The 13,598-nt window shown below is 54.4% G+C and overlaps 1 protein-coding gene across 13 annotated transcripts in view; it reads left to right on the top strand.

The window, feature by feature from the left end:
* Positions 1 to 13,598, top strand: part of RAP1GAP (RAP1 GTPase activating protein) — a 63,294-nt gene that overhangs the window by 5,833 nt on the left and 43,863 nt on the right. For 3 of the 13 annotated variants that reach the window (XM_039854217.1, XM_039854215.1, XM_039854216.1), the window contains exons 1-2: positions 8,522 to 8,689; positions 10,705 to 10,740. In XM_039854217.1, the coding sequence (XP_039710151.1) occupies positions 8,646 to 8,689; positions 10,705 to 10,740 (80 nt within the window). In that variant the 5' untranslated portion in view covers positions 8,522 to 8,645. Of the gene's footprint in view, positions 1 to 8,518; positions 8,690 to 10,704; positions 10,741 to 13,598 lie in introns of those variants that run through there. The other 10 variants (XM_039854224.1, XM_039854223.1, XM_039854222.1 and 7 more) reach the window with 7 other exon arrangements.

The following is a 13,598-nucleotide window of genomic DNA, read 5'->3' as shown; positions in this document are numbered from 1 at the left end:
CTTCCGTTCTCAAAAGCAGGGCATGTCATTGACCTTTGAGGGGCTGCCAGGACAATGCCCAGGCTGATGGTGGGCAAGCCTCCCATCCTGCTGCCTCTTCCCAAACTTGGAAGTCCTGAGAGAGACCGCCCACTCCTGGCAGGCTGCTGCAGGCCTTCGTGCTGGCCCAGGCAGCAGGCAATGGGTGTCACTGGTCTAAAGGCTCTGGGTAGACAGACTCCAGGCTTGCCCCATCCACCACCTGCCTCCACTTGAGATGTGTGAGTTTTCTAGGTACGAAAGGGTGACCTTACAGTCCCTCCCTCAGGGCTTCAAGGCCCCCCAAACAGGAATAGAAAGAGCCCCTGGGGCAGAGCCCTCACCTATGTCAGTCACCAGGCAGGCCCTCAGACCTCCCTAGCTAGAGAGGTGTGGCCCTTTGTGGTCCTCTGAGGGGCAGAGAAACCTGGCCCCTGACCTCTGCCCTTGCTCCCATGCTACACAGTTGGTGCCTGTCCTGTGTCAGCCAGGGTGGGAACTAGTTGGCTGAGGGATTCCAGAAGGGTTCTGACAGGAGAGAAGAATGGAGGCTGAGTGATAGAATGCAGGTGGAGGGCATTAACTGAGCACTTATGGTATGCTGTGCCCTGTGCTAAGCACTATTCTCAGATCTATCTCATTTAATCTTCAGAGCAGTCATCATCTGCCTGCCCAAGGTCAGCCAGCTGGTATGTAGCTGGAGCTGAGATTGAATTAAGGGCTGTCTGACTCCACTTTCAATTACTTTGTGTATTGCATGCAGAATTAGATGGGGAGGGGAAGGTATAATAGAGAGGAATGGGTTGCGCCCTACGGAATGGAGGCAGTTCTGGGCAGGGGCAGGTGCAGCTCAAACTCTGGGGTTGTCCCCACATCTTCAGGACCTGGCCCTGAATATCCAGCTCCTCTACCCTCCCTTCTCCTTTCCCCATGGCCTGTCCCTGGGACTCAGTGCCCTGGCCTAGGTTGGGGGCAGAGGACGAATGGAGAGATTTGTTTGCAGAGGTTCCCAGGGATGCACAATCTCACAGACCCTGCTAGCTTCTCTCAGCCCCCTCTGTCTGCATGAACTCCCAGCCTGGAAAACGAGAAATCCTCAGCCTCAGAGCTGGAGAGGAGCCCATGAAGATCAGCTGGTCCAGCCCCCTCGTTTTACAGACAATAATTATGATTACGCCTGATGGTAGCAATTCGAAAAGGGCTTTCACATCTGGGTTGCCTCCGATGTGCACCAGAGCCTTTGGGGCTGGCAGAACTCATGTGGCTGAGGAAACTAAGGCTGAGAGAGGCAACGAGATGGGCCTCGGGTACATGTCTGGCCTTGGTACTGGGCTCCAAACGCATATCTGTCTTCACTCTGAGCTCGTCACACTATCCTGGGCCCCCTGAGGACCAGAGCCTACCAGGCAGGTGTGGCTCAGAACTGCATCCTGCATTATGGGCGGGGAGGCTGGTTCTGAGAGGTCAGCATGGGAACACGGCAGGTATCAGGCAAAGCTCTGGGACTTCCAGTGATGCCTGCCATTCTCCCTGTTGTGGGAACACAGTCCCCTTCTCCATGAGAAGAGTGATAGACTGAGGGGCAGACCTGTTCCATAGAGGCTTCCCTACCTGCTATGCCCCTAGGGGCCAGGCTGCCCCAGAGAAATCAGACTGAGAAGGTACCTCATTATACAGAGAAGCAAACTGGGGCCCCGAGGGGTAGGGACCTGCCCACAGTCACAGGGAGCCAGAGGGAGAGCTGGGCCTAGGACCCAGGTCTCCTGACTCAATGCATGGCTGTGCTAGCACGTGTCCAGTAACAGTAGTAAAGACAGTCCCCACCTATTGGGTGCCTACTCTGTGCCAGGGCTGAGCACTTTACACTGAATCCTAAAGAACAAACCTATGAGGCATGTACTATTATTATCATTACCATCCCCTTTTTCAGATGAAGAAACTGAGGCTTTGAGAAGTTATAAAAATGGCCAAAAGTCACAAACCAGGAAGTAACAGAGGTAGGGATTCAAACACACGTTCATCTGACTTTAAACCCATGCTGATGTCAACCCCTATATATATTATGATAGGAATAAAATTGATTTTATCTTTTTTTTTGTTCATAGCCAACCTAGGACATCATTCACTCATTGAATATTTATGGAGTGCCTACTATGCTGAGACCAGGGAGCTGATCCGGAGTCAGAGACCAGGGGTTGAAGGTCAGAGATTAAGTAGGAGGTAGAGGGTTTCCAGATACTTCTAAACTCTGCCCCCACCAAGGATGGCTGCCCCCTCCCCTCTCCAGCCCCAGACTGCATTTGCAACCGCTTCCTCTGCCCATCATGCTTGCCCGTGGAGTATGCTGTGGCATGATTTACCATTATGGGAAATGGAGCATGACTCAGCAGGGACTTCTGGATTTTGTACACCCCAAAGAAGACCCTAGTGGCAACAGCATTAGCAACCACCACCATGCAAGCCCTTTGTGCCTTTGTGGGCACAAGGCACTGGGCTAAGTTCTCTCCCTGTGTGCATCACTTCGTTAGTACTTTCCATCACCCTGTGATTTAAGAGCTAGTATATCTCCATTTTCCATATGTGAGAACTGAGCCTTAGAGTCATACAGCTCAGGACTGGGCTGGAACTCTGCTCCGTCCAGCTCTCACGCCTGCACCCTTACCCTGTGCCTCACTCTGCCCTGCTCTGTGTCCAGGCTCTGTGCCCAGGCTGTGTAGTTATGCATTTAGAATCCTGGTTCCTGGAAGGCAAACTTCAACCAAGCAGCAAGTATTTAGTAAGCACCTACTGCGTGCCTTGGGGAAAGTGCTTTGTGAAGCTAAAGCTTGTGAGGATGGGGAGATAGGGGCTCCTCTGTGAGGGATGCAGGGCCCCTGCAACCACCCCACCCAAGCCCTGAGGTGGAGGAGGCTTTCAAGCCTCCAAGGGTGTCAGGGCAGGGCAGTGTATGCAGTTTGAAAGGCTTTGTTCTCGGCAGTAGTGTCCTTGAGAGTGACTCAGAGCAGAGTTAAGACCTGAGAGGGTCTTTACAGCCACTTCTACTTCCACTGAGCCTCGCGCAAAGCAATCATAGACTCAGTTTGCTGGTCTGAACTGGGATAACAGCTCCTGATTTACAATGTGGTCATGAGGACTGAACCAACAAGAGTGCTTGGCACAGGGCCTCGGGAACTAGTAGCTTCTCTTACTGAGCCCAGGTGCATGCGTGATGGAGAAGTCTTAAGGGGTATCAGGGGAGCTGGATCTGCTCTGTTGCAAGCCTCAGTTTCCCTATCAGTCATGGTTGATATATAACTCCCGCGTGATCTGCCTCACGGGGCTGTTGCAGGGATCACAGGTCCCAGGGCGCGTAGGTGCGGCTCCGTGATCTGCACACGGAATGAACGGGTCCCGGGGGAGAGGGGGCGGCGGGAACACGGTGGGCGGCGGCTCAGGCGCCGCCATTGTGGCGCGCAGGTGTGCCATTGTGTCCCGGGAGTGGCGCGGCAGTTCACACCAGGGAGAAGGGAGAGGGCAGGCTTTGGGGGCCGCCTCCGCACAAGGGGAGGAGGGAAGAGTGCGGGGGGTGGCGAGCGCACGGCCGGGAACGCAGAGTGCTACCTCCTGACTCCCTCGGGGCCCCCACCCTCGCCAGGAGAGACGCCAGAGGCGCAGGCCAGGGGCGCTGTCCCTGGTCCTGGAGCCCGCCCGCCCCTCTCCCTTGCAGTTCCTGTGGTGGCCATTTGAGGGCGCCCGGGACCGTGGCGGACTCCCAGGTCTGATTCAGAACACGTATTTAAAGAGCATTTTCCTGTAATGGCCTACCTCAACACCTAATTTCAAAAACAAAACGATATTATGCCCTAAGAGAAGTAAAAGCCCTCTACTTCCATCTGGCATGATCACACCACAGGACCTAATGAAGTAACCAAGTGCTTGCATATCTATGTATGTCTATACATATCTATCTATGTCTATACATATCTACCTATGTCTATACATATCTATCTGTCTCAGGGATGGGATAAGCGGCCTTTCTCGAACATAAATAACTGGGAGGATATTTGATGCGCCGCTAGTCTTCCTTAAGTGGGACTCTCCCAGGCATAGCTTTCCTTGCCTCCACTCACTGAATGACAGTGGTGATCCCCAGTAATTGCAGAGGTGAAAACTACCCTCAAGTATTTCCTAATGCCCTCTGGGGGGCAGAGCCACCCCCATTGAGAACCACTGCTAAAGTCAAGGGCCTTGGCGGGATGAAGAGGGACTCATAGAACTCCAGGATGGCTGAGTGGGAGGGTGGCATCTTAAGGTACCGTCAGGCATCCTGTCCCCCATCTTATAGATGAACCAGCAGAGGCCTGAACTGGGAAGGGATTGTGCTAGGAAACGAGTAGCCAGAAAAGCTGGGGGCCACACCCAAGGTCTCCTGCCCCCAGTGCAGGGTTCTGTCAGCCGAGTTGCCCTGGGTGGAGCTCTGAGCATCAAGCAGTCTCCCTTCCAGCTCGGCCCATCTGCCCCTGAAAATGGGTGTGAAGGGCCATGCCCTTAGAGGGTAGGGGGAGGAAGCCGGCTGGATTCCAGCCTGGTGTGAGAGGAGCCTTGGAATCCCCTCTCCTTGGGGATGCAACAGCTGCACACCCCTCAACCTCCAAACAGCCATCCTCTCTCCTACCTTAATTTTTTTTCCAATAATTTTCCTAGTGGTTAGCTGGGCACTCGCGCGCGCGCGCGTGTGTGTGTGTGTGTGTGTGTGTGTGATATGTATGTGTGTGCATGTGTATCTATGTGTATACTGTGTATGAGCATAGTGCGATAAAGGCATGTGGGCCTGTGATTTCTGTGAATGAATCTTTTGTTATTGGTGTGTGTTCACACGTCTGTACAAACGTGTACAAACCCAGCTATAGTCAGTACGTGAGCACACACTGATTTGAAACGTGTGGATGTGAACTTGATTTGACCTTTGTATGTGGGCTTGCGTTGTAGAGGCTGATGGTCATGTGAGCATGTCTGCATGCATTTGATCTTGATATGATCTCTATAGGCACAAGTTAGATGCTCTGTACACAGTACAAGGGCAAGTGCATGTGTGACCCGGTGAAGTTCCTATGCAGGTATGCATGCAGGTCCACCACAGAACTTGGCAGCCTTGTTTATCCTCTGTCGCTAGTGCCTGAATAGTGTTAGGCCCGCAGCAGGTGCTCAATACATCTTCATTAAATGATTGAGGGAAGGAAGATGCCCTCGTGTGTGTCTGTGTGTCCAGAAGAGTTTTGCTCTCAGGGACCCTAGAGGTACATGATCCATATGGTAATCAGAGTCACATCCCTAGGGGCAGGGGCTGAGTGGAGGCATTTATTCTGGCCATTTTGGCCAGAGCAGATTGTCTTAATCCCTGATGGGGACACTTTGAGTAGGCAGGGGTCTCAGGAACCTATCGAATGGGGTAGGGGTCTTAGACCTAGGACAGGGGATGGCTGGGTACGTAACCTCACTGGGCAGTTGCCTGGGGAGAGTGTGTGAGCCAAGCCACATCTACTCCTGCCTCCCTTCCCAGGGCCTGGGGACCTTCCAGGAGACTCCTTCTCCAGGAGCTCAGAGTTTGCAGCATCTTGGGTAGGTGTGCTTTGGCTAGAAAGGCCATGGGCTAAGGATAGTGATTTTTTTGAGCCTACAGAATTCTCTGAAGACAAACACTGTTTTTCATTATTTTGTCTCTGATCCAGGAAGGTGAGAGTGGATGTCTAATAGATGAGTAAACTGAGGTCCAAGGAGGAAAACTGATTAATGCAGAGCCACACAGGAGGCTACTGGCCAGGCAGGCAGCCAGGACTGCCCTGTCTCCTGCCAGGAGGCCCCAGGCAGATATCCTGAATGGGAATGACTGGTGGGGTGGTGGTGTGGAAGGTTGCTGGGGACCCTGGCAGAAATTGACCCCACCAGCCCCACCTGGAGCCCTGGCTTCAGCTCTCCCCAGAGTCTGCCCCTCACTGTCCCCTTATATTTTCCTGTTGTGGGTTGGGAAAGGGGAGCTGGAGGCAGATAGTGGGTGGAAGTCCCAGAGCTCACCCCAGGGTGAACTTGGAAAGGGAGCTTTGTAACACTCCATCCCTGCACCCTTTCCTCCTTCCTCACACAGTCTGGCACCTGTTTGAACAACTTGGGTGCAAATCTAGGAGGCCCAGAAGAAGAGGCTTCCTTCTAGAAGGAGGTCCTGGCGCCTGGAGAGCAGCCTGGCTCTGATTCCTGGGCAAGAGACTGGAGGGAGAGGAAGAAGGGAGTTCTTTCCCACCCCAAAGATGGCAATGACCTCCCATTGCCAGTCAGCAAACGTGGGCTCTGTGCTGACTTCAGAATAGTGAGTTCCTAGTCACGGGGGCTAGTGGAGACCAGATGTCTGGAAGGTATTAAATAATGTGTTTGAGGTCACACATCTAGGAAGTGTCAGAGCCTGGTCCAGCACCTATGCCCTTACTACACTGCCTTTGTTTGTGTCTTTCTGTCTGTTTGTCTTGTAGGTTGTTTTATATCCCATACAAGATCTGCCTCATTCTTTCCAACAGCTGCATGGTACTGCATGATATAAATGGACCCTAGTTTATTCGTCCAGTTCCCTCTGGCTGGCCATTAGTTTGTTTCGAAATTCTTACTATAAATATTTGCTAACTACAAAAAACATGATTTCATATAGTTCAGCCTAATGCAAAGGATGCTACAGCAAGTGTTTCATTTAACAAACACATACTATTTAAATACGATTCTTAATGCTTTAAAAGCATTAACTTAGTTATTCTTTGCCAAAAACCCTTGGAAGCGGTTACTGTTATCTTCATCATCAAACCCATTTTGCAGATGAAGAAACTGAGGCACAGAAAGATTAAGCGACTTGCCCAAGGCCACACAGCTGACAAGCAGGAGAATTGGGATTTGAACCCTGGGGGGTGGGGTTCACAAGGATGAGGATATAAGCATGTGCCTCCCTGTCCCTTGTCCTTGGCCATTCATCTTCAGGCTCACATGCCGTGATGTAGAGGCTAAATTCTTAGAAGTGGCCTTGCAGGTTCAGAAGGTACATTGAAATCCCACTGTTGCCCAAGGGACCAGGAGCGGGCTAGGGAATGTCCTTTGCAACCCTGGCTGAGGGAACATGACCCCCACCCTCACCCCACCCCCAGCTCTTACCAGTGAGGCAGCTGCAGCTGGTCAGAGCCCAAGAGGCGGGAGCCCACACTGGACTCTTTGTCTTTGGTGGGAACCCTGCAGCCCCCACGGCCCTTCTCAAGGGCCCACTGTCCCAGCACCAGCTGGTCCTCCCGGGGGCCAGGCCCGGCTGGAAACTTGGCACATTGGAGTCCCCTTGGCCACCCTACCAAGTGGACATGGAGAGCCCACTTAGGAATCACTCTCACTAAAAAGATAGACTGGTGAGGCTGAGGGCCATGTCCAAGGGGATGCAGCAGCCTGGATGTGGCTAGAGTCCTGGGTCCCCCAGCCCTGGCACTGTGCACAGCCCCCATGGCCCAGGCCTAGCTCCTCCTCCTCCTCTCCCTCCAGCTCTCTGGGGTCCCCTGCTACCACTCAGGAAGGAAAGATTTCCTCCCTCCTCAGGCCCACCTCAGTGCCCCTAGGGCTCACCCCTCAGAGCCCTACCCACTGCCCTGTGAGGAGTGGGCTTCCCACACTGCCCTGGGTGGTCCCTCTACCCAGGAATCTGCCCTTGCTTTGGATGAGCTGCATGCAGAGGAGGGGCTCAGAGTGTTTGTTGAGTGAATGCATAACCGGTCTAGGACTCAGAGCCCAATGTTGCTGAGTGAGGGAACCCAGGCTAGATGAATTTTCAAGAAGGGGGTGGGGCATTTCCATTCCTGCCCCTTGCTCCTCCTCCTCACCAGGGCAGTGGGTGGGGGCTCCAAGCCGGGATGAGAGTGGGCAATGGGAGGGCTATTGGCGATTCTATTTCTTTTACTCATTCATTTGCCTGAAGAGCAGACCTTCTGACCTATAGTGCAGGACTCTTGTAGCTGTATTAAGCATTTACTGTGTGTCAGGCCTGAGCTGAGCACTCTGCATGCATGAACTCATTCCATTACCGCAAGGGCCTTGGGGGTGGTGAATGAGTTCCAGTTTACAAATGAGAAATTTGAGGGAGGGCGCGGACCTGCCCACAGTACAGACCATTTGACCTTCCATTCCAAGTTCTTGACCTGACATGCTGCGAGCTTCTCCTTAGTGATGACGGGGACCGACAGCTATGACTCTAGGACATGGAAGAGGGTGTCACCTGCAGAAGAGGGTCTGCAGCCCGTGCATCCTTGGTTTGGGGGGTGAAGGGTATGTCTCGTTTTACCACTCTCTCCTCTCCCTCCCCCCCTCTCCCGAGGCCACGCCCGGCCCTGCCCCTGTAGTCCCAGCTGGGAAAGTCCAGCGAAGCCCTCGCCCCCGGCCCGAAGGCGGCGCGAACAAGCGGTCCTTTCTGCACGGCTGCCCCCGGCAGCTGGACCGCAGCCCGCGGGGGCGCGGACAATCCCAGGGCTTGTGGCCAAGGGCGGGGAGGCCTGAGTTGCCAAGGTGACCCGGGCGCGGGGAAGGCGGCTCCGGCTCGGCGCGGGCCAGATAGGCAGGCGGGCAGCGGCGGCGGCACCACCATGAGCTGCCGGAAGCGCAGCTTCACCTTCGGGGCCTACGGAGGGTAGGTGCGTCGGGTGGGGGCGCCCGCGTACGCGCGCGCGCGCCCGCCCGCCCGCCCGGCCATGTCCCGGCTTGGGTTCGGGTGGTTCCGTACGTAGTTGTGAATTTGTGCTTGTGTGTGAGGCGAGCTGGTTGCTGTCAGTGCGTAGCGTGCAGTGTTGGTCAGCCTGTATGTGTGCGTGTATGTGTTCCTGTGCGTTGCAGCTGGGTATCCATGAGCACATGTGGGGTCGTGAACGCAGGGGTGGGCATTTCTGTGTTTGGGTCCCAAGCGCGCGGCAGTGCTTATGCATGTGGCTGGTTGTGGACAGGAAGCTGGGCCTGTGTGTGTGCACTCCTGGGTGCATGTGTAATGGGGGTGGGAGGAGGCAGGTCAGGGGAGGCCCTGCAGAAGGCTCCATTTGGCCTCTGAAGCTGCTGGGCCCCTGCACTGAGGCTCTGGAAGAAGGGACCCGAGAAGCCATTAGCAGGCCACCGACCACCCCCACCTCTGGGCACCTGGACGGCCCTTGTCTTAGGCCCCCTGGCTCTCAGGGACCCCATCCTCCTAGGGCTGCTGTCTGCTTGGGCCTGGAGATCTGGAGGGAAAGTGGTCGGAGCAGTGGCTGGCCCATCACAGGGTCACTATCTTTCTAGACCCCAAGTGCCCACCTCAGAGGGGGGCAGAAGTATGCTGGGAGGATTCTTGCCTTAGGCAGAAATTTGGTAAATGGGAAGGAAGACTGGGTAGACAGATAGGCCAAGGCCCCTTCCCTGGATGGCCAAGTACTTACAGAACCTTCATCAGGCCCTGCCCCCCTGCAGTCAGAGGAACACATACTTTTGGGGTACAGAGCAATTGGGGCTCACACACGTAATGCTGCTGGTGTGGATTAGGTGTTCTTTGAGCTGTGGGGATTGTTTCCAAGGTACTTCCCCTCTCCAGATGTCCAGCCTCCAAGGGAACCCTGGCAGAGGGCTTGGGTGAGTGGGCTGCTGTCAGGTGAAGAGAGGGGCCGGGTTGAGCCCTGAGTTTCCTGGTCAGCTGACACCAGAGGCAGTCCAGGGAGTGGGGCTGGGTTCTGTTGTGTGACCTTGGGCAAGTCCTGGCCTCACTGTCCCCATCTACAGATTCCCTGGGAGACCCCAGCCCTGCCCTCCCCCAGATAACACCTCCTAGCTGGCAGAGTCTGGTTTGGGGCCCCTTGACATTCTCTTCTGACCTCTGGGCAGGAGGCAAGAGTTGTTTGTTGTTCCAACAGCTATTGAGCACGTTGGCCCCCAGCTGGGCGGGATGATGGAGCCGTCTCCAGCCCTCCCCAACCCCAGGGGGCCCTCAGAGGGGAATGAGGGAGGACCTGGGAGGGGCGCTACCCACACTCTCTCTCTTAATTGGTACCTGAAGGGATTGGGGGAGACAAAGCCTGGGGGTGGCCCCCGAACTGTGGGGGTTTGAGGTCTTCCTCTGGCTCCGCTTTGGGGACAGGCAGGGTGTATGTGTTGGGGGTGGGGTAGGAGAGAAATCACCTCATGGATCTTCTGCTCCCAGATTCCCAGGCTTTTGTCCCCTGGTGGCTATGAGTGAGCTGCAGCTCCAGGATCAAGGCAGGCCACTGTGAAGTTGGGGTGAGGGAGGTTCTTCCTAAATACCCACGCTCTTCAGTCCTGTCTGGAAACACTCTAAGCCGGTCCCAGCCACACCCATAATGTTGCTCTGACCCCAGACTGCTGTGGTCACTGTCCCAACCTGTTCCAGGTCCTCCCGTGCTGACCCCCACCCCTGCTGCCACCCCAGAGCCTGGTTCTGGACCCCTGCTCCCCTATCCGCATGTCCCCAGTTCTGCCTCTTTTCCTTATTCCTTCACCCTACACCTTCCCATGTCCCTAATCTAACATTAGGGTCCCTATAGCCTATGGAAGATGGTGACAGTGCATCTGGCACCTCCTCCAGGCCCCTCTGAGGAGTGAGTGTGGGGTCAGCCTGCTGGGTAAGAAGGGGCTATCCCCTCACTTGCTGTTCCTCTTAATGTGTTTCAGGGTGGACAAATCCTTCACCCCTCGCCGGAGTGCGTGGTAAGTACTAGGGGCCCTCAGAAGGGCTGGGCTGCTCGGCTAGGTCCTGGGGACACTCCCCAACCACTACCACCCCTAATGATGCCAGACCAGACCCACCAACTCTCCAACCTTCCTCTCCAGGCAGTGGGGCAGGCAGACCCTCTTACCAGTCCTGCTCCCACATATTCTCCCTCCCAGTTCTTTCTAGAGCACACTACCTTGGAGTCAGGCAGACCAGGTTAAATGTCAGCTCTGCCGCTGCCTGTGTGACCTTCAGTGATTCACTAACTTCTCTGAAACTCAGTGTTCTGATCTGTGAAATGGAGATTAAGTGCCTATTTAACGGAGTAGGAAGTTGTAAAAACAAAAGCAAAACCAGGGCCTGGCACGTTGCAGGCTCGCACAGTGCTGCCTCCCTTTTTCTCTTCTGTGTTCCTTCCCACCTCTTGGTGGCTCCTGGCTGGGCTGGGGGTGTCGTTAGCCTTTTCGCTGACCCCCAAACCCTCTAGTCTCACTCCATACATAGCCTTCAGAACCCTTTCCTCCAGCCCACTTCCTAATTGTGAGGCTGTCCTCTCTGTGGAGGAGGAGGGAAGGTGGCAACTGTGTCTGCAGCTTCCCCAACACTGAGAGCAGTGGGTGGAGGTGCCACCTCACCTCGGGATTCACAACACCCCCGGGCCCCAGCAGGCGGGCGCCTCCCCACTTCCCTGGCACGAGCGTCACAAGGGCCCAGCTGACTGTTCCTGCTGCCACTTCAGCTTCAGCAGGAGAGCCCCCAGTGACTCTGGCCCCTGCTTCCTGCCCCTGCTGAGGGCTTCCCAGGGTCCCCAGGCCCTGCAGTGCCCCCAGCTGCTGGATGACTCCTATCTGGCACCATTGCTCTGCGTGATACCAAAGCCCCCTAGGAAGCCACACCTGAGGCAGGAGGCACATGCGGTGCCCAGGCTGAGCTCCAGGGTCTGTCCTTTTATTTTCCTTCGATGTTCTCTGTGTAACCTGGGGCCAGTTACTCTCCCTCTCTGGGCTTATGGCCTGTTGCTGTTCCTAGTCCATTTGAACCTCGACTATGTGAAAAGCTGTGTGCCAGTCCAGGAGCAGGGGTAGGGTGAAAGGATATAGAGATGGAGGTAAGAAAGACTCCATCCTTCCCTTCAGGGAGTTCAAGAACAATATCCCAACAACTCCCACTTGTGAAGCACCTTCTCTGTACCAGATACTGTTTGGTGTCTGAACTGCATCATTTCACATAATCTACCGCATGCGTGAGTTAGGGACTATTATCTCTAATTACAGATGAAAACAATGATGCATTGAGGTGGGAAGTGAGTTGCCCAAGGTCACACGGGTAGTCAGTGCCAGAGCTAGGATTTGAATCTTGATCTCCCAGACTCTGCAGAGCCCAGCGTCTTGCCCACTCTGTCCCAGGGCCTCAGGCCACAGGGCACGTCTGAGGGAATGCACTGAGGGAAAAACTTGAAGATGGAGGGGTGACCCAGAAAGCCCATTCTAGGGAGCCCTGAACGAAGAGTTAGAGATGAGTGTCCAGAACTGATAGTAACTAACCTGCTGTGTGACATTGGGTAAGTCCCTTCCTCTGGGCCTCAGTTGACATATCTATAAAGTAAGATTCTGGAACTTACCTATAACCCACAATACCTTGCCCCACACCCTCCTCGCTGGAGCGGCTATCCAAGACGCTAACTCATAGGCCTCCCTTCCCCTCATCCCCACCCCCAGAAACCAATTGTTTAGTCACTAGCCTGAACCTGGCATATAATTAGTGTAAAATGGGGGTCATTTTGACTATTAATTATGATTTCTTGACATTCAAGGCCTGTCTTCACCTCCCTTTCCAGCCTGGGACTAACGTCCCTGTGCCCTGCATTTCTGATCAATGGGAGAATGGCCCCCACGAGCTCTACCTTCACGCTTTTGCTCACATCGTCCCCTCCCCTTGATATGCCTCTCTTCCCATTTCCACGAGCCCTCACCACGCCTCCAGTCCACCCTTATCACTGTTTGAGTATTTTCTTTCCCGATCCCCACACTGCATCTTTCCCTCCTTAGAGCGCCTCCCCTCCTGTTCCTCATGCCTGTAGAGCACATATTAGTGCTCTTTCCTGGGGTGGTGGGAATGGCGTGGCCTCAGGAGCCCGCCATTTGTAGATTTGAATCTGCTTCTGGTACATACCAGTCGTGTGACCTTGGGCAGGTCACCACCCCTCTCTGAGCCCCACTTGATGCTCAGTAAGTATTTGTTGAATTCACCTTTCCGTGAGTTAACCTCAGCTGAATTGAATGTGTTCACATAACCCTGCAACATGAGGCAGGCTCAGAGGTCCTCAAAAGCAGGGGTTACTTGAGTTACTCTTGACAGGTCCGCTTTCCGGCATGAGTTCCATTAAAGGGGGGCTGTACTCTTCTTATCTTTCTGCCCTCCACACAGTCTTGCACAGCTACCTGAACCCAGTAAATGCTTAACGAATGTTTGTGGAATTGAATTGACTGTATCCAGAGAGTGGAACAGTGAAACTTTATAAATTAGGCTGGGAGGACTTCCTGGAGGAGGTGTGGTTTTCCTCACCCCTTTTTAAAAAAAAGGATTGAGAGATTGGGACTTGGATCAGGGTAGTAGTGAGGGCTGGTAAAGGTCAGACGTGATCACGCCTGGATTCTCCTGCCCCTCTGCCCCTTGTCAGCAGGTTATCTGCAGTGGAGGGACTCCGATCAAGTGTGCAAATGTCAGAGGAATGAGGCCCTGTGGAAAGATAAAGAGCCAAGGGACAGGGGATGACTCTAGTTCTGCAGCCCTACTTGGGGCTGGACATTTAAGGCGGATTCAAAGGGTGGGGGGAGGAAGAAGGTGGAGCAGT

The sequence above is a fragment of the Pteropus medius genome, unplaced genomic scaffold, assembly GCF_902729225.1.
Source record: "Pteropus medius unplaced genomic scaffold, Ma_sr-lr_union100, whole genome shotgun sequence".
In the NCBI taxonomy this organism is placed as follows: domain Eukaryota; kingdom Metazoa; phylum Chordata; class Mammalia; order Chiroptera; family Pteropodidae; genus Pteropus; species Pteropus medius.
This window is presented reverse-complemented; position numbering and strand designations above follow the sequence as displayed.